The sequence below is a fragment of the Amblyomma americanum genome, chromosome 10, assembly GCF_052857255.1.
Source record: "Amblyomma americanum isolate KBUSLIRL-KWMA chromosome 10, ASM5285725v1, whole genome shotgun sequence".
In the NCBI taxonomy this organism is placed as follows: Eukaryota; Metazoa; Arthropoda; class Arachnida; order Ixodida; family Ixodidae; genus Amblyomma; species Amblyomma americanum.
In genome coordinates, this window is record NC_135506.1 from 129060644 (window position 1) to 129080451 (window position 19808).

At 45.2% G+C, this 19808-nt stretch overlaps 1 protein-coding gene across 1 annotated transcript in view; it reads right to left on the bottom strand.

The window, feature by feature from the left end:
• The window catches only part of LOC144107607 (uncharacterized), a 456961-nt gene that overhangs the window by 262866 nt on the left and 174287 nt on the right, over positions 1-19808 (bottom strand). The window contains exon 2 of the mRNA XM_077640706.1: positions 19616-19713. Coding sequence (XP_077496832.1) covers positions 19616-19713 — 98 coding nt within the window. The remainder of the gene's footprint in view (positions 1-19615; positions 19714-19808) is intronic.

The window sequence follows — 19808 nt, forward strand, 5'->3', positions numbered from 1 at the left end:
CAGAGGTCCATACTCGGTTGAGGGAGTCACTCGGAGTGTCTTTTGCAGGGCTGTCAAGGTTCTTGAGCATTTGCTTTGTTACTTCGTTGGCGTCTGGGTCTGATTTACACTTTGAGCGATTTAGGGCAGCAAGAAGCTCATGAGATGTGATTTCTGAGTGACATAGGTTATGTATATATAAGACAACTTCTGCGGAGAGAAGGGTATTAAGTGAGGAAACGTCTGCAGCAGAAGGAGAGTTGTGTTGAGAAAATGTGTGAGAAGGACATGTGGTTGCAGAGAAGCGAGCTGCAAGGCGGTCAGCAAGCTCCATGTCTGTTATGCCCAAAGAAACCGCTATTCTAAGGATGGGGTTACGAGGGATTTTTGGTGCCAGCATGGACATAACGAGTCACTATTAAGTGAAAGTGTCGCGAACTCCCTGGAGCCTGTGACCGATGGAGATATATCCTTCCCTCCTGCATCTGTGGGCCTGTATCCGGCAAGCACCGTCGATGCTCCGGTATGTAACCCAATAGGATTGTTTTTGGGTGCGGATGGCTTTCGTTCTGCTCTGCGTCGAGCCGTCCTGACTGGAAGAAGTCGGAGATCAAGCTTAGGTGTGTAGGCTGGTATGGTCCCCGTTACAGTTGCCACAGAGGCGCAAATAGTGATGTGGGATAAGAAATCACCGTCCGTCAGAGATTCCCACAGGCGCTTGAACACCACAATCGCCCCAGTAGATTCTGCTCATACGTGAAATTTGGTTAAAAAGCCTGGTTGGGCAGTGCACGCTTTTGAGGGCTGGTCCGCACGTTAGCGAGTACCCGTGCTAATGTTCCATGCTTCTTCCTTGTGCTGGTAGTGAACCCTTATTGCCTTTACGCTAATCTAAGTTTCCATCCATTGTGTGTGGCTGGCATATGCTGTTAAAACTTCTCATGGCAGCTGGTAATATCGAATCCAACCATGGGCCGAAAAAAGAAGAGGTTCTTAAAGTTTAAAAGAAGAGCACTCTGGGAATACGGTAATACTAGAGCAACTATAGTCTATCGAAATGAAGCTGGCTGATCACGATTAAAATATATAGCGTAATTAAAGCGCGGGCAGGCCAAACTGACGCAGATATTGCTGGTGTCACGAATATAGAGGTTAAATTAAAAAACTGCATGAGAAGCATAGGGGGCATGGCATCGCTTGCACAGGGAGCACAACATCCATTCTTCGATGTGCAACCGTCAGTTGCTTACCCAGATCCTGCAGTTTATGCAGCTGACACCCTAGACGGCAGCAGATATCCGAGCTTGACTGGAACCAGTCTGACCAACCTCTCCCGTTTCGACATCAAGGACGCTACAAAAACACGCCCCATCTACATCCTTGCATTTGCCGCTCATCAAATCAGTTTCTCCGGTGTCAGCTCCTGGACAACTAGTCATCTGGCAAGTGGGCACGACAAGCGATCCCAGCGACAGGACCCAACCATATAAGTGGAGTTACTGCGTGCGCCGACCAGGGCGCGACATTGCTTCTTTGATGTGCTCAGGTCAGTTATTTACCCAGACTTGTTACATTCGAAATGCATCCTGTTTCCTTTCCTTGAGCCTCTGTATTATTGTGGTGTCGTGCCTAGACTCTCTATTTTACGGAATTCATAAATGTCTCGATATACTTTCTGTCGCGCACATTTCCTGCTCACATTTAGTGTTACTAGTGTCAGGATATGTGGAGACAAACCCTGACCCTAGGGATGCGGCTACAGCCACTTGTGACGATGTGTATTGTACTATTTAAAAGTTAGAGACAGACCAAGCTAGATTCCTTAAGGACTTGCAATCCGGCAAAGTGCAGCAATGTGGCATGGCAAGGATGATCGACAGTGTTCTAAATCGAGTACTGACTTTAAAATGATACGCTTATAGTGAGCCATGATGGCACTGCTAAATTGCACCTGACTGCATTGACCCGTGATATTGCCTCTTTGAAGGCTACTGTCGAGTAAACCAACAATAGGTAACGAAGAAATTAGCTACTAATTTTTGGTATTGAAGATACTGCAACTGAGAACTGGCAGCAATCTGGGGAAGCGCGGGTAGCCTTTGTTCCGTCGCGACTAGGACAATCAGTTTACACGGCTGGCGTTGATTATGCTCACAGTTTGGGTACATATCGTTTTAAGAAATACGGCAGAAAATGCTTAAATTTTGCGCATTCAAAGACAAGCGCAGTGTTTTATCGTCTGGTGCGAAGCTTAAAGGAAAGCCATTCGCGATCCGAGATCAGAGACCATGTGTGCGCCATGCGCCGTCCAAGCTTGTTGCTGATGCACGCTTACTTGATGCACCCTTTAAATTGCGTTTAAATAAGTCACGCGCCAAAGACAATGCTTTGTCTAAGACGCCCCCTCAGAAAAGGCTGTCGCGACTGCAAGATAGGTAGTCGTTGATTGTCCCCGGCAGGTGTCTTTACGTACGCTCCAGCCTAATCGACGGAATCCGGCAACAGATTAGCTCGCTTTCCTCGTTGTCAGTTGTCGAAACCTAAAAAATATAATTAATGATTTTGTCGCTTTCGTATGCTCAGCACAGCCGAACGTCGTACATGGAACCGAATCCTGGTTGCATCGTTCCATTGGTGAGGCTTAGTTGTTTGCGTCTGGCTATGACATATACCGGAGAGACAGGCACACTCATGAGGGCGGTGCTTTCATACTTCCATGGGCATGCTACCGTTCCTAGCCGGAAGCAACGACTCCATCGTGGGGTGAATCATTTTGTGTAATATTTCAAAACGTAGCGGTGACCCCTTAATATTATGGTCCTTGTACCGCCCACATGTCCTAAATAGTGCCGAATACTAGGACGAGCTGTCAAAGTTTCGTTCCGCGTTGAAGAATGATTTTATACTCGCAGTGATTTAAAATGCCCAGTGTTGAATGGAAGGTTATAGAACCTACACTTACCGACCAGTCTAAGCTGGAATTAGCGTTTGCACAACTCACTGCAGTCATCGATTTAACTTATCACGTAAATGAGCCTACTACACAGCAGGACTCGGGATGTTCCTTTGGGTTTTAGTTTTTTTTCAAATACAACTTCGCAAGCGGCTTAAACAATAATTACGTCTCTAAGAGATGACGCCTGAGTACTGCTCGTTTCAGGCTGTAGCTTACACGGACTACGCATAAACAATCCAGGAAAGCTTATTTTTAAAGGCTCACTATGCATCTTTATCCCACGACCTTGCTTAAAAAATAGCTGTTACCAATCATACTCTGCAAGCACGTGGGTGCTTTTTGAGAACAAATTTGCATCTCTTGTTGATATACATGTACCATCAAGAGTGCTGTCTAGCAAGCAACGAAACGATAATCCTTTGTTCAGCCAGGATATCCGTGCACTGGTCAACAAGGGGCACTGTCTTCTCTCCTCATACTCAAAAAGCAGTTGATCGCGTATGTTTCTAGCAGTTGAGGTCTCCTAACATGATTTAAAGGCCAATTTAAAGGTTGAAAAACGCAAATTTTCGCTTCGTTCAGTAAAAGAATTCATCGCAAAACCAAGGAAATATCAAAATTTTTAAAATTGTATGGACGGGAGCAGGTTGGTTTTCGACACCTATCATTTGACGGAGTTGACATCATCTATCTTTATGACAAGGCTTGTGGTTTTACCCGCTATTTTCGATCTGTTTTCGGCAGTCCCCTTTGCGCAGAACTTCCTGAAACCACTCATGCCATTTCAGCGCCTATGCCAGCAATCATTGTTACTTATAACGGCATTTTGAAACAACTGAAAACGCTTAATGTTCACACTTTTAGTGGTCTTGATTGCATCGCATCTTGTGTTTTGAAAACATGCGCTGAGGTGGCAGCTGAGCATTTGGTTTTACTGTACAGAAAATTGTCAGACTCGGCTTTTCTCCCTACGAAATGGAAAATAGCAAACATAGTCCCAATCAATAAAAGTCACTTGAAATTTTAGTCTCAGTTCGCCGGCGAATTTTCCTTGCAAACGTAAACTGTTAATACTCTAATATATTTATTACGGTGCTCTTATAAAACATTTGAAAAATAATAACTTCTTTGCGAATGTACAGCCTGGTTTCAGGTGTGGTCTTTGATTAGCCACGCTATTGCTGGAATTGAGTCATCACACTTTTTTCTTGTTACCACTGGGGAAATCAGGTATACTGCGAATCTTTGGATTTTATAAAACGCGCTCGACTGCGTATCACATGCTCTTTTATTACTTAAAGTAGGTTCCTTTGGGTTACACCTCACTGTGGTTACATCGAGACATGACTTCCGGTCTAGTAGATCTCAGTATGCCCTATTTAATGGTACTACCTCCCACTCTGAAGATGTTACATCCGGTTCACCTCACGGTTATGTTTTGCACCATTATTGTTAATAATGTATTTTAATAGCATTGATAAAAATTTTATGCAAAATCTGCTTCTACGCAGATGACTGCGTCGTGTACAGCCCGATATTCAGCATATAGAACGTTCGTGCTTTACAACACAATCTAGACCGCACCCATTAATTGCGCATCACGTGGAAAATGACGTTAAATTTAAATAAATGCAAACATGCCTCTTTTAATCGAAAACGTAACCCAATAAACTTGGTGTGCTGTTTCAATTCAACCCCTTCAGAAAAGTTTTCGAATTTATGTGCCTGCGAGTGTATTTCAGACAGCACTTTTCATGGACAACTCATGTTGAATATGTAACAGGCAAAGCATCCAGGGTATTGAATTTCTTGCGTCGAAACTTTCACGAAGCCCCAGAAAATGTAAAAGAACTGCTGTTCCTCCCTCAAATTAGAACCATTCTTGGATATGCCAGAGTGGTGTCGATTCCACGAATGGCTACATCATTAGATCTTTTCGAACACGTAGAGAACCGTGCAGCCAGCTGTGTCACCAATGACTATAATTTTCAGCACATTGTTTCAACAATGAAAGAATCTTTTGGTTGGGAAGTTCTTACTACTAGGCGCCTGCGCAATAAATTGGAAATCTTATACTACATCTTGTATCCGCACGTTCTGATCACATTTTAAGATGCAAGAAATCGGATGTCGAAATAAAGCTTCTCAGAATTTCTCATTCCTTCATGTAATTTTTGTGTGCAGCAAGCTGCCTAGAACTCCAACATGGTAAAATGCACATGTGTGGAAGCGTTGCATGCATTTATTTGGAAATTGATTTTATCCTGACACTGCATATTTCAATGTACGCGAATTTGTGCGTGTTTCTGTTGCGTACATGGCTGTTGTCTGTGGTGTTCGAATAGTCCTATCATCTGACTATAGCACTTGTAATGCTCGATTTTGTTCTAAGTCCGCGCTGAAATAATGCCTTCGGGCGCTACAGGTATCTTTTATTTAAGAAATAAAGAATAAATGAGTGCCGAAAACGAAGCGCACATACATATAATCTCTGCCCGGATACTTGGTGCAAAACAGATATTGTGAAATCACCCTCTATTTATTGCGTCGATGATAAAGAGAAAGAAACATGGTTTGATTTTGAAAATATATTTGGACATTGCAGTGAGTGTTAGGCATTCAATACGCTTTTTTTATATACAAAGCACTTTACGCGACTTTTCGAGGTCTGCCAGGCGCTGCCCTACAATCCCAATATGGCATTGGCAGGTGTGAATTTGCAATGTGTTTTCATTACTGTGAAAGAAAATAAATGATTGAAATCGAACTGAGTGTTATTGTGCGAATACAACGTATTGCGTGTTTTCAAACTGCTGAGTGCAGGCGTATAATTGCGAGCTTTGCTGATTTTGAAGAAAAAGGACTACTACTTCCCATGGACCGGAAATTCAGATATATGCTGGGTCTATGCTGAAGGTCTCGGTCTAAGCAAGCGCCTTTCTCAGAGACTCCTCATCGATTATAGAAAGGCCGGAAAGCTGCTATACAACTTGCGACATAAACTCTTGTGACCAGTGAAAACAGTTATTGCGAGCCCACTTTTAACCACGTGATGTAGGTGTACCCGCTGCCATAAGTATACTAAAACTGCAAGCCGCGTTCCCATGATAATCACCCTTTTTCATTTCTGCCCGCTAACATTCGAACTGTAGTTCCAAAGCCTGATTCGTTGTGCGTCTAATAGATTCATCTTCATGCGATACCTTACTACTAGTTGAAATGGGGCTTAACACAAACTGAAAAATTCAAGATTCTCCTGTTTCTCTCAAATTTCCACATATGAAGGAGAACCAGTCGTGATAATCAGCGCTGCGGGGTGTGCGAATCGACACTAACTGGGATCTGAACTGTTCACGTGTCATCTCATCAGAGTTACCAATGATTCTCATTCTCTCCGTTGTGCACACCCCCACATCTTCAATGGTACCCGCCACTGGCCCCTAATGCTGACAGTTCTTTCACGCCTTTACTGCATGATGCCTAAACATGTTACCACAAAAGTACACAAACAACCCTGTCTATTTGCTCGGTGATTTTGATTTTTACAAATTAGATTGCCCTGATTCTGGCTCTTCATAATCACAAAGCAACCCAACCAGCAATTTCTAGAACACATGCATAACATTTGGCTAAATGCAGCTTGTCACTGATCCCACACATGGCAGTGACAACTCGTCCCACAACTTATCCTGCAATTTAATCATATCACCTTGTTTGGCGGTTTGCACCAACATCATTAGCACTTTGCTTTATTGGAAACTACTCAATAAAAAAAATTGTTACGTTATATTATAAAGAGCACAATGTCAGCATAAGCCGCGAATTATCACTATACTTCAGTAGATTCAAGATGGTTCTTTGCATTTCCTCGGAGGGCCACAGGACCATCCAAACGTGATTTCGACGGTGTTGAAGGAACAGGCGATGATTGATGCCAGATGAAGAAGACAAAGAGAAATATATTTACAGGATGTACAAGGGCAAACTGCGTTACAAGTTGTCACACAGACAGTCAAGGTGTAACCGACAAAGACAATTCTCACACAGAGAAACACTCTCTACAAGCCCGTACTCAGCGACCCGAGGTTAGAGTCTAGGGTTGTCGAATTACGTGCCACTGCACGGAGCCTCTAGTTCCACTAGACAGGACTGCCCTCCAATGATTTTACATGAAATTTTAAGGCTTTTTCAAACAAAGAAGTTAGGGCGGTCATATTTCGAGGCCCGCCCTAAGCTTCTAAAATAAATGGAGGTAGCCACAGCCCCTGAAGGTTGGACCCAACTTCGAGCCCGGGGCTTGGCTAAAAAGAAAAAGAAACACGTAAAAACATTCTGAAAACGCTCTCCCCGGGGGGGGGGGGGGGAGCTCTCGCCCTTATTACTTGATGCTTTCCCCTTCCCTGCCGCACCCGCGCGTCGCCTCTCGAAGGATGAAACGTTTTTGTTAGCTAATTGGCGAGACCACTAATACACTGGCTCGCCGCAGGAGTGTCAGACGGCGGAGACCCACGACGCTTCGGTGCCATCGAGCATGCCAAAAAAAAAGGGCCCATCGCGCAATGCGAGGTGGTCCGCATATTTTTGCAGACGCGCAGTATCGGGGTCTGCCGCCGTTGGAATGCTGCCTAAGACCAAGCGGCGCCACGTGCTCGTTGTGCGCGCCTCGCATGCTTTCTTGGAGCGCTTAACAATGCCAGGTGTCTTCGGCCCTCACAGTGGTGCTGTCAAGCAGCGAGTGCCTCCTGCGCCTTTGCCACTGCTTGGGGGGGGGGGGGGGGGGGCGGGGGGGAGCCAGCGGGCAGGGGGGAGCTTGGAGCTTCACGGAGAGCTCTCTACATAGACCGGAGGCCCGCAGTGACCACAAGCTAAGGGAATAAAAAAATGTACGCTTTGATGAAGCGCGGCCTTACACGTCCCCTCTAAGATGCTAAATGAGCTTGGAGTCCGCTCATTTTTTATTTTATTTTTTTTATTCAAATACCTCACGGGCTCTGACTGGAGTATTATGTGAGGGGGGTTACATAACTGGGGTGGGAAAAAGAAGCAAGTAGAACATGGTTATATTTAACATCGTTATACAAAGAACAAGCAACCAACCAGAAAATAGAACTAAATTGAAAAACTAAATTGAAAAACGCACTACAGAACACACTTCAGAAGAAAATGCTACTTATTTTTTCTTTGAAAATAACATGATCTGAGATGTGAACAATGTTATCAGGAAGACTATTCCAATAAATGATTGCACGGGGCAGGGCTGATGAGTTGAATGCAGTGGTCCTTCCCGAAAGGCGCTTAAAACTGAGGTGATTATGCAATCGGTGAGATGTGCGGGCCGGTTTTGTAAGGGGTAGTGTGAAGGAATGATGGCTGTAAACAATTTTATGGAAGAGGCAGATAAGTGCTATTGTTCGGCGAGATTCTAAGGATGGAAGGGATAACGAAGCCTTAATGTTAGTTATACTGGAATGTCGGCAATAGTTGCGAGAAATGAAGCGAGCGGCACGCTTTTGTACGCGCTCTAGGGAATTAATTAGGTACTGTTGGTGAGGTGACCAAATGGAAGATGCGTATTCAATTTGAGGGCGGACGAATGTCTGACATGCGAGCTGGCGTGTGGAAGAAGGCGCACCTCTGAGGTTACGCTTTAAACAACCTAATTTACGGCTAGCTTTGGCAGCAATTTTTTCTATGTGGGTTTTCCATGAGAGATTAGATAAAAAGTGAACGCCAAGGTACTTGTACGATGACGCAAGAGTGACTGGACTGTTGTTAAGCGAGTAAGTGAAAAGGTAATTAGACCGTTTACGGCTAAATGTCATAATAAATGCCGCAATAACCTAAGCCTGCAAGCTTAGCTTCTCAAGCGACAACAACCTCTTGCCACAGCGGCACACAAATCCGCTGGTGCAGGGGTTATAGCCGCACACATTAGCAAAAACAAAAGAAGGGAACACAACACTGGAACATGACGGCTTGCAAAACCGGACATGGTGCGAAAATGTCACATCAGAATTACTGACACGCAACACACACACACACACACACACACATAAAAAAACACAATTTGGTAGCGGCACACAAATCCGTTAAAAATCGCCCAGCACAGTTACACGCAGACATCCACACACACGAAACAAGCCAAAGTCCACTGTCGTGCAAGTGACTCTACACCAATTTTTGGCAGCTCTGAACACTTCCGTGCGCGTCCCCCGTTGGGTGAGCGGGAACGTTCACGCCAGGTGAAGCTGGCCTGGCTATGCCTCGCGATCTGTCCCAAATACGTATCGCAAGGCTTCCGGTGCTGCGGTACGGCGTGCGCCGCCTACGCGGCAGCTCGCGAGTCGATGCTGCCTGGTAAAGTTGTTTGTCGTAGTGCACGACACGAGTTACGCTCCCGTGCAAAAAGACGGCCCGCCGACTTTGCGCACTCACCGCGCTTTTCGCGCTGCAGCACAATTACGTGCTCTGGTGCAGGTGGTATCCCGGTGCCACATTTTTGCCTGATCTGGTTCTGCTCTGACAGTGACGCAGTTGGCAAGACTAGTTCACACTCGAACCTTCCCCCTGCCGCCGCGGTGGCTGAGTGGTTATGGCGCTCGGCTGCTGGCCCGAAAGACGCGGGTTAGATCCCGGCAGCGGCGGTGGAATTTCGATGGAAGCGAAAATCCAGAGGCCCGTGTTCTGTGCGATGTCAGTGCACGTTAAAGAACCCCAGGTGGCCGAAATATCCGGAGCCCTTCACTATGGCGTCTCTCATAGCCTGAGTCGCTTTGGGACGATAAACCCCCATAGAGCATAAAGCGAACCTTCCCCCTTGCGGGTTGTTGGAATAGGTGCCAATTGGAAGAGCATCGTCTGCACCTTCTCTATTACTCCCTTTCTCCCACAGCTGCCCTCCTGGGGTTCTCGCGCAGATCTCAAATGGTGGCGCATCGCACGTTCTCTCTGCCTAATCAGCTCGCTGTACAGAAACATAACCGCCGACAGCGGAGTCTGCGTCGCTGCCGCCAATCTCCGACGGCTGCCCTTCATTGCCAGGTTCTGACCGACACGCCGGGTATAAGAGGCTCTCTTCCCGAGGGCCCATATTCGCTCCTGGCTTCTGCTCTTCCGAGCTCACCGCGGTTAGATCAGCGTCGACTGTCGTTGTAAAGGACGGCGGCAACTGGTGGGTCGGCATCGCTGGAAATAGTTCCGAAACCTCTTTCGTACCCTCGCGAATTTCCATTTGCGCCACTGCGTTGATTGCGCAGTTCAGCTCGTCCTCTAGTGACGCTGGCTGCTCGAGCTGAGCCTGGGGAACTACGCTGTCAGTCTCCGTCGATCGCTTTAAAGAGCTGGCCGCACTCCGCTCGTCCTGACTGTGTGCATTCGTCGATTGCCGGAAGGGGTCGCTCTCTACTGTACTAGTGGGATATGCCCTCGGACCTAGGTCTGGCCGGCGCTGCTCCCTAGTTACGGATGCAACGTCGAACTGCCCGCCGCCTCCATGCAGTGTCTTGAGTGCTGTCACGGCCTCTATCTATGTTGCACCCCTTGCCACTAACTCTCCGAATGCGCCTGCGACCTTGCGCCGCGAGCCGCTGCTCTTCTCTGGGATGAGCTGCTAAACCCTTACATTTTATGAATAACTCGAGCCGTATGGCAATAGCCTAACACACAAGAATAAGAAATGTCAACAACAGTCAGATTTCATGAAGTAGGCGCTACTTCTAACAGAGCGGAAGCTACATTCATCACTACACACCAAATGAAAGCAACTTTTTTGGACTATGTGCCAAGATTATCTGAGCGCAAATCTAACAGGAAAACAATTCATCCTCACAACAAAGACGCATGCTTGCCCAAAGAAAACAGAGCACAATCTCAAAAATCCTGCTTTAACAAATCGTGTGATAATGGATGAATGATCAACAACAAACTCGGAAAACTTTGGTGGACATGAAAACTTGAAACCTTCAAGAAATCATCTCACCATCAAAGTACTCAAAGTATTGGTTTCTACAGAATTCTCTTTTGCCGGTAAAACACATCCAGGTGCAAAAACTATGCAGAGAAAGCTACAACACATAAAAACTTAAGACACCCTTCGAGAAAAGCCACCTCAGTGTCACTGATTAAAATGGACGGTTTAGTAACACGTGCGCTTCCCGCTTTCTTAACAAAATATGCCTCCACTACTTCCCGCTCACCATTTTGCTTTTCCGCTCTTCAAAAAAATATGTTTTGTTTAGATCCGGATTACACGCTTTGCAAATTTTGCAGTGGTCTGCAAGGAAGCTTCCATGTTGGTTGCGCCCATTCCGCAAGTGTTTACTGACACCTTCATTGAAGCATCGACCGGTTTGCCCTATGACCGCAGCTTAAAGGAATGTGATACACAACTTGTGACCTGCATTTGGTGAACTGTTTTTGATGATTAATATAGCAAACTGGTCATTTCTAATCAGGTTTAGTCATAGTACAAATCTTTGGCAGCTTTGATGGGGCCGAAAACACAACTTGCTCCTGATGTTTGCTTGCGTCTTTTTTTTGATGCCATGGGAAATTTTATGAACGTAAGGAATGGCAGGAACAGATTTCTTTCGTACTTCTGGAAGTCTCTTATCATGAGGCCACTTCAATTTCTGGATTAACAATTCGCACACAGCCGAAATCAAAAGGGGCGAGTAGCCGGCTTCTTGCAACCTCTGAATTTGGGAGCCAAAGCTCAATGACATCATGGGATGGCACGACTTTCCCAAGGCATTCTGAAGGGAATTAGCGATTATTGCTCTTTTGACGAGTTTAGAATGTACACTGTAAAATGGCAACCGCCCTTTCTTAGATCTGGGATTGTACGCCCATCATAGGGGACCCTTCATAAATAGGAATTTTGTCTAAAAACTGCAGTTCCCGATTCACTAGTCACTCCAAACTAAACGTAAGGCCCTGGCTGTTATTGGTGAAATCGGATATCACACGTGTTGCCGCCGCAGCTACATCAGTCTCAGGAACCTTGTTCAGAACAACCAACAAATTTCACATGTATCTAAAAGTGAATACAATATGTGGGTCACTAAGTTTGCTTTTGATTTGATTCCCAACGGCTGACCAGAAAATGTCACAGACTACAGGCGCCACTGAGGACCCTATGTAGACACCTTTTTTCTGAACAAAGAAGCTTCCATCAAAAAATGTGGCTATCGAGCCCAAGTAGAACTCCAACATAGCTACAAAACTGTCACTGCAAATCCTAGCTGCGTTTCGAAAGTGAACTCCTCCTGTTGTGATGATCTTTTCTATGACCCCTCTTAGGAGTCCGTGATGAGGAACAGAGTAATATAAATCTTCAATATCGATGGAGAAACCAATGTACTCGGGGAAAGGAAAGCGCCCAGTTGCTGCACAACGTACGAGGAACAACGAAACATGAAAGGATCATCTTCCCCCAAAGAACCAAGGTCCTTTCGAAGCTAGTACCTGACAACGCGTTGCCATGTCTCTTTTTCCGACACGACGGATCGTAGTCGCATTCCAGGCTTGTGGGTTTCAACCCTAAAAAATATTTAAAGGAAGCCCCTCTGTTCATCTTTTTCTCGTTTCTTGATGGCATCCAGGTGCAAGTCATCCAAGATATTGAGTACTTGTTTCCTGGTCCGTGCGTTGAATTTCACGGGTTTAAAGTTTTGTTGATGCCGCAAACGCCTTTTCTCGGAACAAACCTATGGGTAGGACAGCAAAACAACAATCCATGCCTACTTGGAGCGCCAGGAGATCATTTTCTTTGAGGGCATTGGACACCTTTTCAAGAGGCGAGTTTTTCAGGTGTTAACCTCGACGCACCTCGCCACGCAGGTAACACCGTCATCTATGGCGGTGTCGCCTTACACATAGAATTTCTTTTTACGAACGATCCCTTATACTGGGCGTACAATCCTAGATCTAAGAAAGGGCTGTCCCCGTTTGGCAGTTCTCATTCAAAACTTGTCAAAAGAGCAATAATCGCTAATTCCCTTCAGAATGCCTTGGGGAAGCCGTCTCATGATATTATGTCGTTGAGCTTTGGCTCCCAAATTCAGAGGTTGCAAGAAGCTGGTTACCCGCCCCATTTCATTTCGGCTGTCTCCGAAATGTTAATCCGAAAGTGAAGCGGCCTCATGATAAGAGACCTTCGAAAGCACGAAAGAAATCTGTCCCTGTCATTCCTTACATTCATAAAGTTTCCCATGGCATAAAAAAGTCGCAAGCAAACTTTAGGTGCAAGTTGTTCTTTCGGGCCCATTAAAGCGGTCAAAGATTTGTACTATGACTAAACCGGAGAAGAAACTACCGGTTTGTCCTATTAAGCATCAAAAACACTTTCCTTAATGCAGGTCACAAGTTGTGTATCAGATTCCTTTAAACTGCGGTCAGGTTTGCCTAAGGCAAACCGGTGGATGCCTCAATGAACGTGCCAGTGAACACTTGCGGAATTTGCGCAACGAACATTCAAGCTTCCTTGCAGACCACTGCGGAACTTGCAGAGGGTGTCGTCCGGAACTAAACAAAACATTTTTTTTAAGACTGGAAAAGACAAATTTGAGCGAGAAGTAGGGAGGCATATTTTATAAAGAAAGCGGGAAGCGCATGCGTTAGTAAACCGTTCATTTTAATCAGCGACGCTGAGGTGGCTTTCCTCGAAGGGTGTCTTTAGGTTTTAATGTTCTCAAGTTTTATCTGCATAGTGTGTTGTCTCTAAGCGTGTTTTACCGGCCAAAAAGAAATTTTGTAGAAAGCAATATTTTTAGTACGTTGACGCTGGGAGGATTTCTCGAAGGTTTTAAGTATTCATGTCCGCTAAAATTTTGCGAGTTTTTTGTTGGTCATTCATTCTGTATTACACGATGTGTTAAAGCAGGATTTTTGAGATTGCGCTGTGTTTGCCTTGGCCATGCGTGCGTCTTTGTTGTGAGAATGAATTGCTTTCATGTTGATTTTGCGCTCAGATAATCTTGGGACTCAGTCCAAAAAAGTTTACTTTTATCTGGTGTGTAGGGCTGAATGTATCTTCCGGTGTGTTAGAAGTAGCGCCTACTTCATGGATTCTGACTGTTGTTGACAATTTCTTATTCTTGCGTGATAGGCTACTGCGATACGGCTCGGGTGCTTGATAAATATAAGGAGTTGGGCGAATAAACCTCAGTTGCAAGTTGGCGTCTCTCCTTTTGAGTTCTTGTGCCTCTCTCGTACTTGTTCTTTTCGCGCCGTCCTGACATCGTCTACAGTTATGAACCAACTAGCACAAACCAAAGTACTTGTTGTCGGCTTGTACACTGTTACAATCCCACCACCACAATAAAAATAAGTAACATTTCAACGCTTTAATGTATCCCTCAAAGTACCACATAAGAGAAAACGCCTTCTTTCAGCAGCCAAACCATTTAACTCTTCTTCCACATGGCAGCAGTGTTACTCTGCCAAGAAACAATGCTGCAAGTGCATCGCTGAAATCAGAACGTCACTTTTCTGCCACTTTACCAAATATGCTGCAAACTAAACACAAGTGTTTTTGGAAAGCCATTATTCTTGGTCAGTAGAATGGGATTTCAGTTCACAATAGGTATGAACCTCGGATTCCTAAGACTGCGGTAGCACATTTTTTAAACAAAACTTTCATTTAACGTAACCGCGTGAGAGTTTTCCTAATCCACCATGCCTTGCGCTTCCTCTCACGAAACTATCGCATTTGATCCATTTGGGTAATTCCTCGTCGACTGGCCCATACTTTGTGATCGGTGATTATCCATATCCTTAAAAAAATTGTTTTCATGCATTGTTAGGACAAACATTATCCCAGCTTATTTTGTGTCAAACATTTCTTGGCGCCCGCAAGCTGGCGCTTTACTGTCGCCAGCAGTACGAAAAGTGTCAAATATTTGGTAATTAGATCTAGCGCTGTGTAAGGTCACGCTGTCCAGTTCAAGCCTAGAGGACCAAAGGCAGCCGGTTCTGTGGCGGCACCTAAAGCTAAGACCGCAGGAGGCGGTGAGTAAGGGCCTCTGCCAATTCGGGAGGCGCAAAGCTGTTTACTGAATAAAGTTTACCAGAACCACCGCCACCACCTCTTGCTTCAGTCTTCATCAAAGCGTTATTGCACTCAAGGTTAGACACAGATCATTAACGAATAAAAATGTTCACAATAACATATGTTACGTTTTAAGGCATTCTAAAAAATGAAAAGGGTTTTTGCAAGAATGCACCGCAGGCACAACGTTTGCCTTGGATTGCGATTAGAAAATTACCGAAGAGCACCTAAAACAAATTACGCGCTTCGAATGTGACCCGCCGCGGTGGCTCAATGGTTAGAGCGCTCGGCTACTGATCCGGAGTTCCCGCTTTCGAGCCCGACCGCGGCGGCTGCGTTTTTATGGAAGAAAAACGCTAAGGCGCCCGTGTGCTGTGCGATGTCAGTGCACGGTAAAGATCCCCAGGTGGTCGAAACTATTCCGGAGCCCTCCACTACGGCACCTCTTCTTCCTCTCTTCTTTCACTTTCTTCTTTATCCCTTCCCATACGGCGCGGTTCAGGTGTCCAACGATATATGAGACAGATACTGCGCCTTTTCCTTTCCCCCAAAACCAATTATTATTATTATTCGAATGTGAAAACAATGGTTTTATTTTATTTTTGATTTTCTAGTATTTTATTCACTGTTATATTTTGTCTTTCTGATGCACACCTTGTCATTAGCACACAGTCGTAAAGAAATGTATATACTAGGTTCACCTTATATTCATCAAGAACCAACATGGTTCTGTGGCCTGCTAAAATTCCGGCACTTTCTGAAGAAATTTCATATTTGGTTATTACAATGATGACGTTTTCTGGGATTTGTGCGACCACTGGTGCGTGAGAAAATCATGGAAAACGGTTCGTGGCGACTGTGTAGATGGATAGCAGGCAAGTCAGATATTGCGATTTGTTATATTGCGTTGGCAACGTTAAGCAGTATGGGAATGTTGCATAGCCCAGTCTGCTAGATTTGAAATGCGGAAGCGGCGTTTGCAAAGTGTGCTTGTGTTGACGTACGTGGTATTATCTCGATATTTTTTGTATGTTGTTTTCGCATGTTTCGCCGTAACTTCGTTCAGTGAGTTTGTCCTTTGGCAAACTCGAGTAAAACTAAGGCGGGCGCTGAACTAGGCACAACATGAATACCAACCCAGCCTTTGTTTTTTCACGTCATTGGCCATTATGCTGGATCGAATGCGGGGTGAGAACAAAACCTCGCTTGCGGGCAAAATCGCCCCAATTGGGTAAGTTTCATGGCTCAAGATAAGCGAATGGAAAGCACGTTTGTGCTTACCGGGAAGGAAGAAGTTGTCCTGTGTCAAATGCTTCGCATGAATGGCCACTCTCGCAGCCGTGTTTTGCCAGTCTTTGGGTTTTTTTATTTTTAAAGCTTTCTTCGGCGCGCCACTGATTTGCTCTTGAAAAGATATCACTTTTTTGTGCCTCATCATCATCACCATCATCCTGATTACGACTACTGCAGGGCAAAGGCTTCTCCCATCTCTTACCAATTAACCCGGCCCTTTGTCAGCTGCGCCCACCCTACGCCCCCAAAATGTGCACCAAATTAAACGCACCAAACCTCCTTGAAAGTTGGCTTTTTTCTTTTTAAGCGGCGGCATGACACGAATCGAGAGTAGAGAGCCTGTTTTACATAGTAAGAGTAAAGGGGACCCAATGCGGCTTACTAGGAGAGAGCCTGCAGGGTGGGCATCGCGCGCCGGACGCTAAGCGGTATGTATTGGAGGTATAAATAATATTTGAGTTCATGACCCTGGTGAAAGTGTTATGGGTATCGAGAATAGTAATTAAAAAATGGCGCTACGTTGAAATCGGTGCGTGTCGCCAATTCCCTCTTGTGCGGCCCGACCGAAGTAGGTGAACATTGTACCACGATGTCAGAGGTTTTGGAAGCAGAAACCAACCAGCCAGATCACAAAGAATGCAGCTGGTGTGAAGACATCGAGAGTCCAAATCACAACGGTGAGCGAAAGTTTGGGACACAAAATTGGCATGCTAACCGCAACGTGACGTCTGCAGTTCCCCATCACGCGGCACAGAGCATGTGTCTGACGGGCGACATGCGACCCAATTGGCAGCTTTTCAAGCAGCATTAGGAACTTTGCTGCATTGCAACGGGCCATGACATCAAGCCATCCAAACAGAGAGCTTCACCATTTCTATGGAGTGTGAAGTTAACATAAGGTCGTCAAGGCAGCCCAAACGGCAGACAGACTGCGGGATGAAACAGCATCAGCATTCACTGGATTTCAGAGTGGCACATACCATGCCTCCCCAAGAGTCTGAAGAGATAAAGGATCAGAGGGGGTATGGTTTTTCGTTTTTCGCAGGAGACATGCCAGAACAACCAACCAAGTTGTCGAGAAAAAAACTCTTTCGCGCGAGCCACAAAACTCTTGACTGACTGTTATCGACATTTCCGAAAATGTGGTCCTGCTATCAGGATCTACAGTAACTCAGTGGACATTGAGATCTCCTGTGAAATTTGGTTGAGCAAAACGGCAGGAGCACGTGTCATAGCCTGCTCCCCTGTGAAACGAATGGGTTTTTTTGTATGATGCAGCAAAAGAAAAACTTGGTGTGGATAGGCGACGAATGGAAAAGGGTGATTTGACAGGACAAATTGAAGTTCTTATCACGCGAGAATTATGGGCTTTTTCTTTAAGTATCCCAAAACGCAATATTTATGAGCCTTGCTAGCAACTTCTCACCTTAAACCATACATGCTTGAACGTAGCGGTAGGGAGCTGATTCTCCGCTCGTGTAGTATGTCTCCTTGGTTGAATTGAAGGCACTACGAGCGAAGAGGTTTATCAGGGCATTTTTAAAAGGTTGTGCTTCCATTTGAATGCAAGAATATGGGATATCGGCATCTGTTTGAACAGAATTATGGCCCGAAGCCTGTTTCTACGCTCGTGAAAAGCTGCACGAAGGAAAGGACGGTGGGCCTTATGGAGTGGTCAGGCTGGTCTGCTGAGATTATTTCATCGAACTTCTTTGCATGAGCATCTCGCTTCGTCCGATTTATAGAAAAGCCAGCTTCGCCGAGCACAGTCGTGTAGCTGGTGCAAAAAAATCACAGACTAGACGTTTGCTGACAGCTTCTTGGACTCCATGCTTCGGCGGTGTCTAAGAGTGATCGACGGAAAATGCTTGCGTGTGAAGTACTGACTCATTAGGTTATCGTGAACGGGTATTCTGCAAATTGCTGCCTAATTTTGTAGCAGAAACGTATTATACCCGATTCCTTAACGCAGCGCAGGAACCTATTCTTGAACGAATTTGCTGTGGTGACAAACTGCGGCTCAATATTATGTTAAATATTAGTTGCTATACTGTAATAATCTGGCATTTTTGTCGCACCGACCTTGTGCGCCAGTTTTATTGCGTTAAAAAAAGGTAAAATATAAAATCTGAAATATCCTATCTTTTGTTCACTACTGTATGCCCGCTATTGTTTGTTTTTTATATATAGTTGTCGAGAGGAACATCGACAACATGACGGAATACAACATTTTTGCAGACGGCACTAGCATGCTTTTCAAAGACGACCGTCTTGGTTGAATATGTCCTGCAGTTAATAGTACAATAGACAGGCTGAGGGCTTGGAGGGGGTTAAGTTCGCTAATAAAAAATACGCAAAACCGCTCTTGCAGAAAGTCCATCTTTCTTGGATGTCACTCTTAAATTTGAGGCAACTGCGGAATATATTGTAAGTTCGTTATGAACATATTAAAGGGAATGGTCTAACCTTCTGTTGCTTGGAAAAACCTTACTTTTAAAGCCCGTCTTCGCATTGCACCAAAATATTCAACACTGCACATACAAATCGACGGAGTCCGTTATTGGGAATACTCAGGCGGGTGTCGCAAATTGTATGATAGTTTTATGAAACAATTCATGGGAATGGACCAGTCCTATGTGTGCAACAAAACTTGCTTCTAACGTTTTTCACTCGCGTGCAGCGAGTATTTACGATCGCATTAAAAACCATTGGGATGCGCTTTAACGTCAAGGCTAACGAAAAGGGTTCAGTTAAAGTTAGGGACAACGCGGCGAGCTATGGAAACAAAAATGATAGGTGTAACGTTAAGAGACCGGAAGCGGGAGGAGTGGGTGAGAGAACCAACACCCTAGTCGAGATCGAGATATAAATGTGTTTAAGCAGACCATGTAATGCGAAGGCAACAATACTCACAAGTCCTTAAGAGTAACGGAGGGGATTCCAAGAAATGGCAAGCGTAGGAGGGGCGGCAAAAGGTTAGGTGGGCGGACGAGATAATGAAGTTTTCTTTTGGCCACAGATGGTTTTGCGCCATAAAAATCTAAAATAATCATCACATTAAGACGTTTGCGGAGATGCGATTGGCACCCTGCAGTGGGCGTAGTCAGGCTGATGATAATGATGTTGATTAGCAGAAAACTACTTGTATTCTGAATGCGAATCCGTGGATATATTATTGAGATGCAATATTTCCTTCAGTGAAAAAGTTGAATAACGAGCAACTTCCCGCTGAAAAACTGGACTTGTCCAGGATTTTTGGGTGTGGTTCCTGGTTACGTTTAAGCCGCGGTCAAAGTTCAGTGCAATGCTTGTAGTGAGAACCAGTGTAATCCACCCACCTATTCAAACTGAGGAATACACAAATTATTGCATTGTAGCCAATCTTCTTCGGTAGAGGCGTTGGGAAGTCAATCTCCTCGATGTAGTCCATTGTGTTCTGAAATTAAAAGAAAGTTTTCGGCGTTAGCAGTGAGAACAAGGCTACCGCCACAAGGGCGGAGTGCGGAACCTCCAGCCTTCAGCCATCTCCAG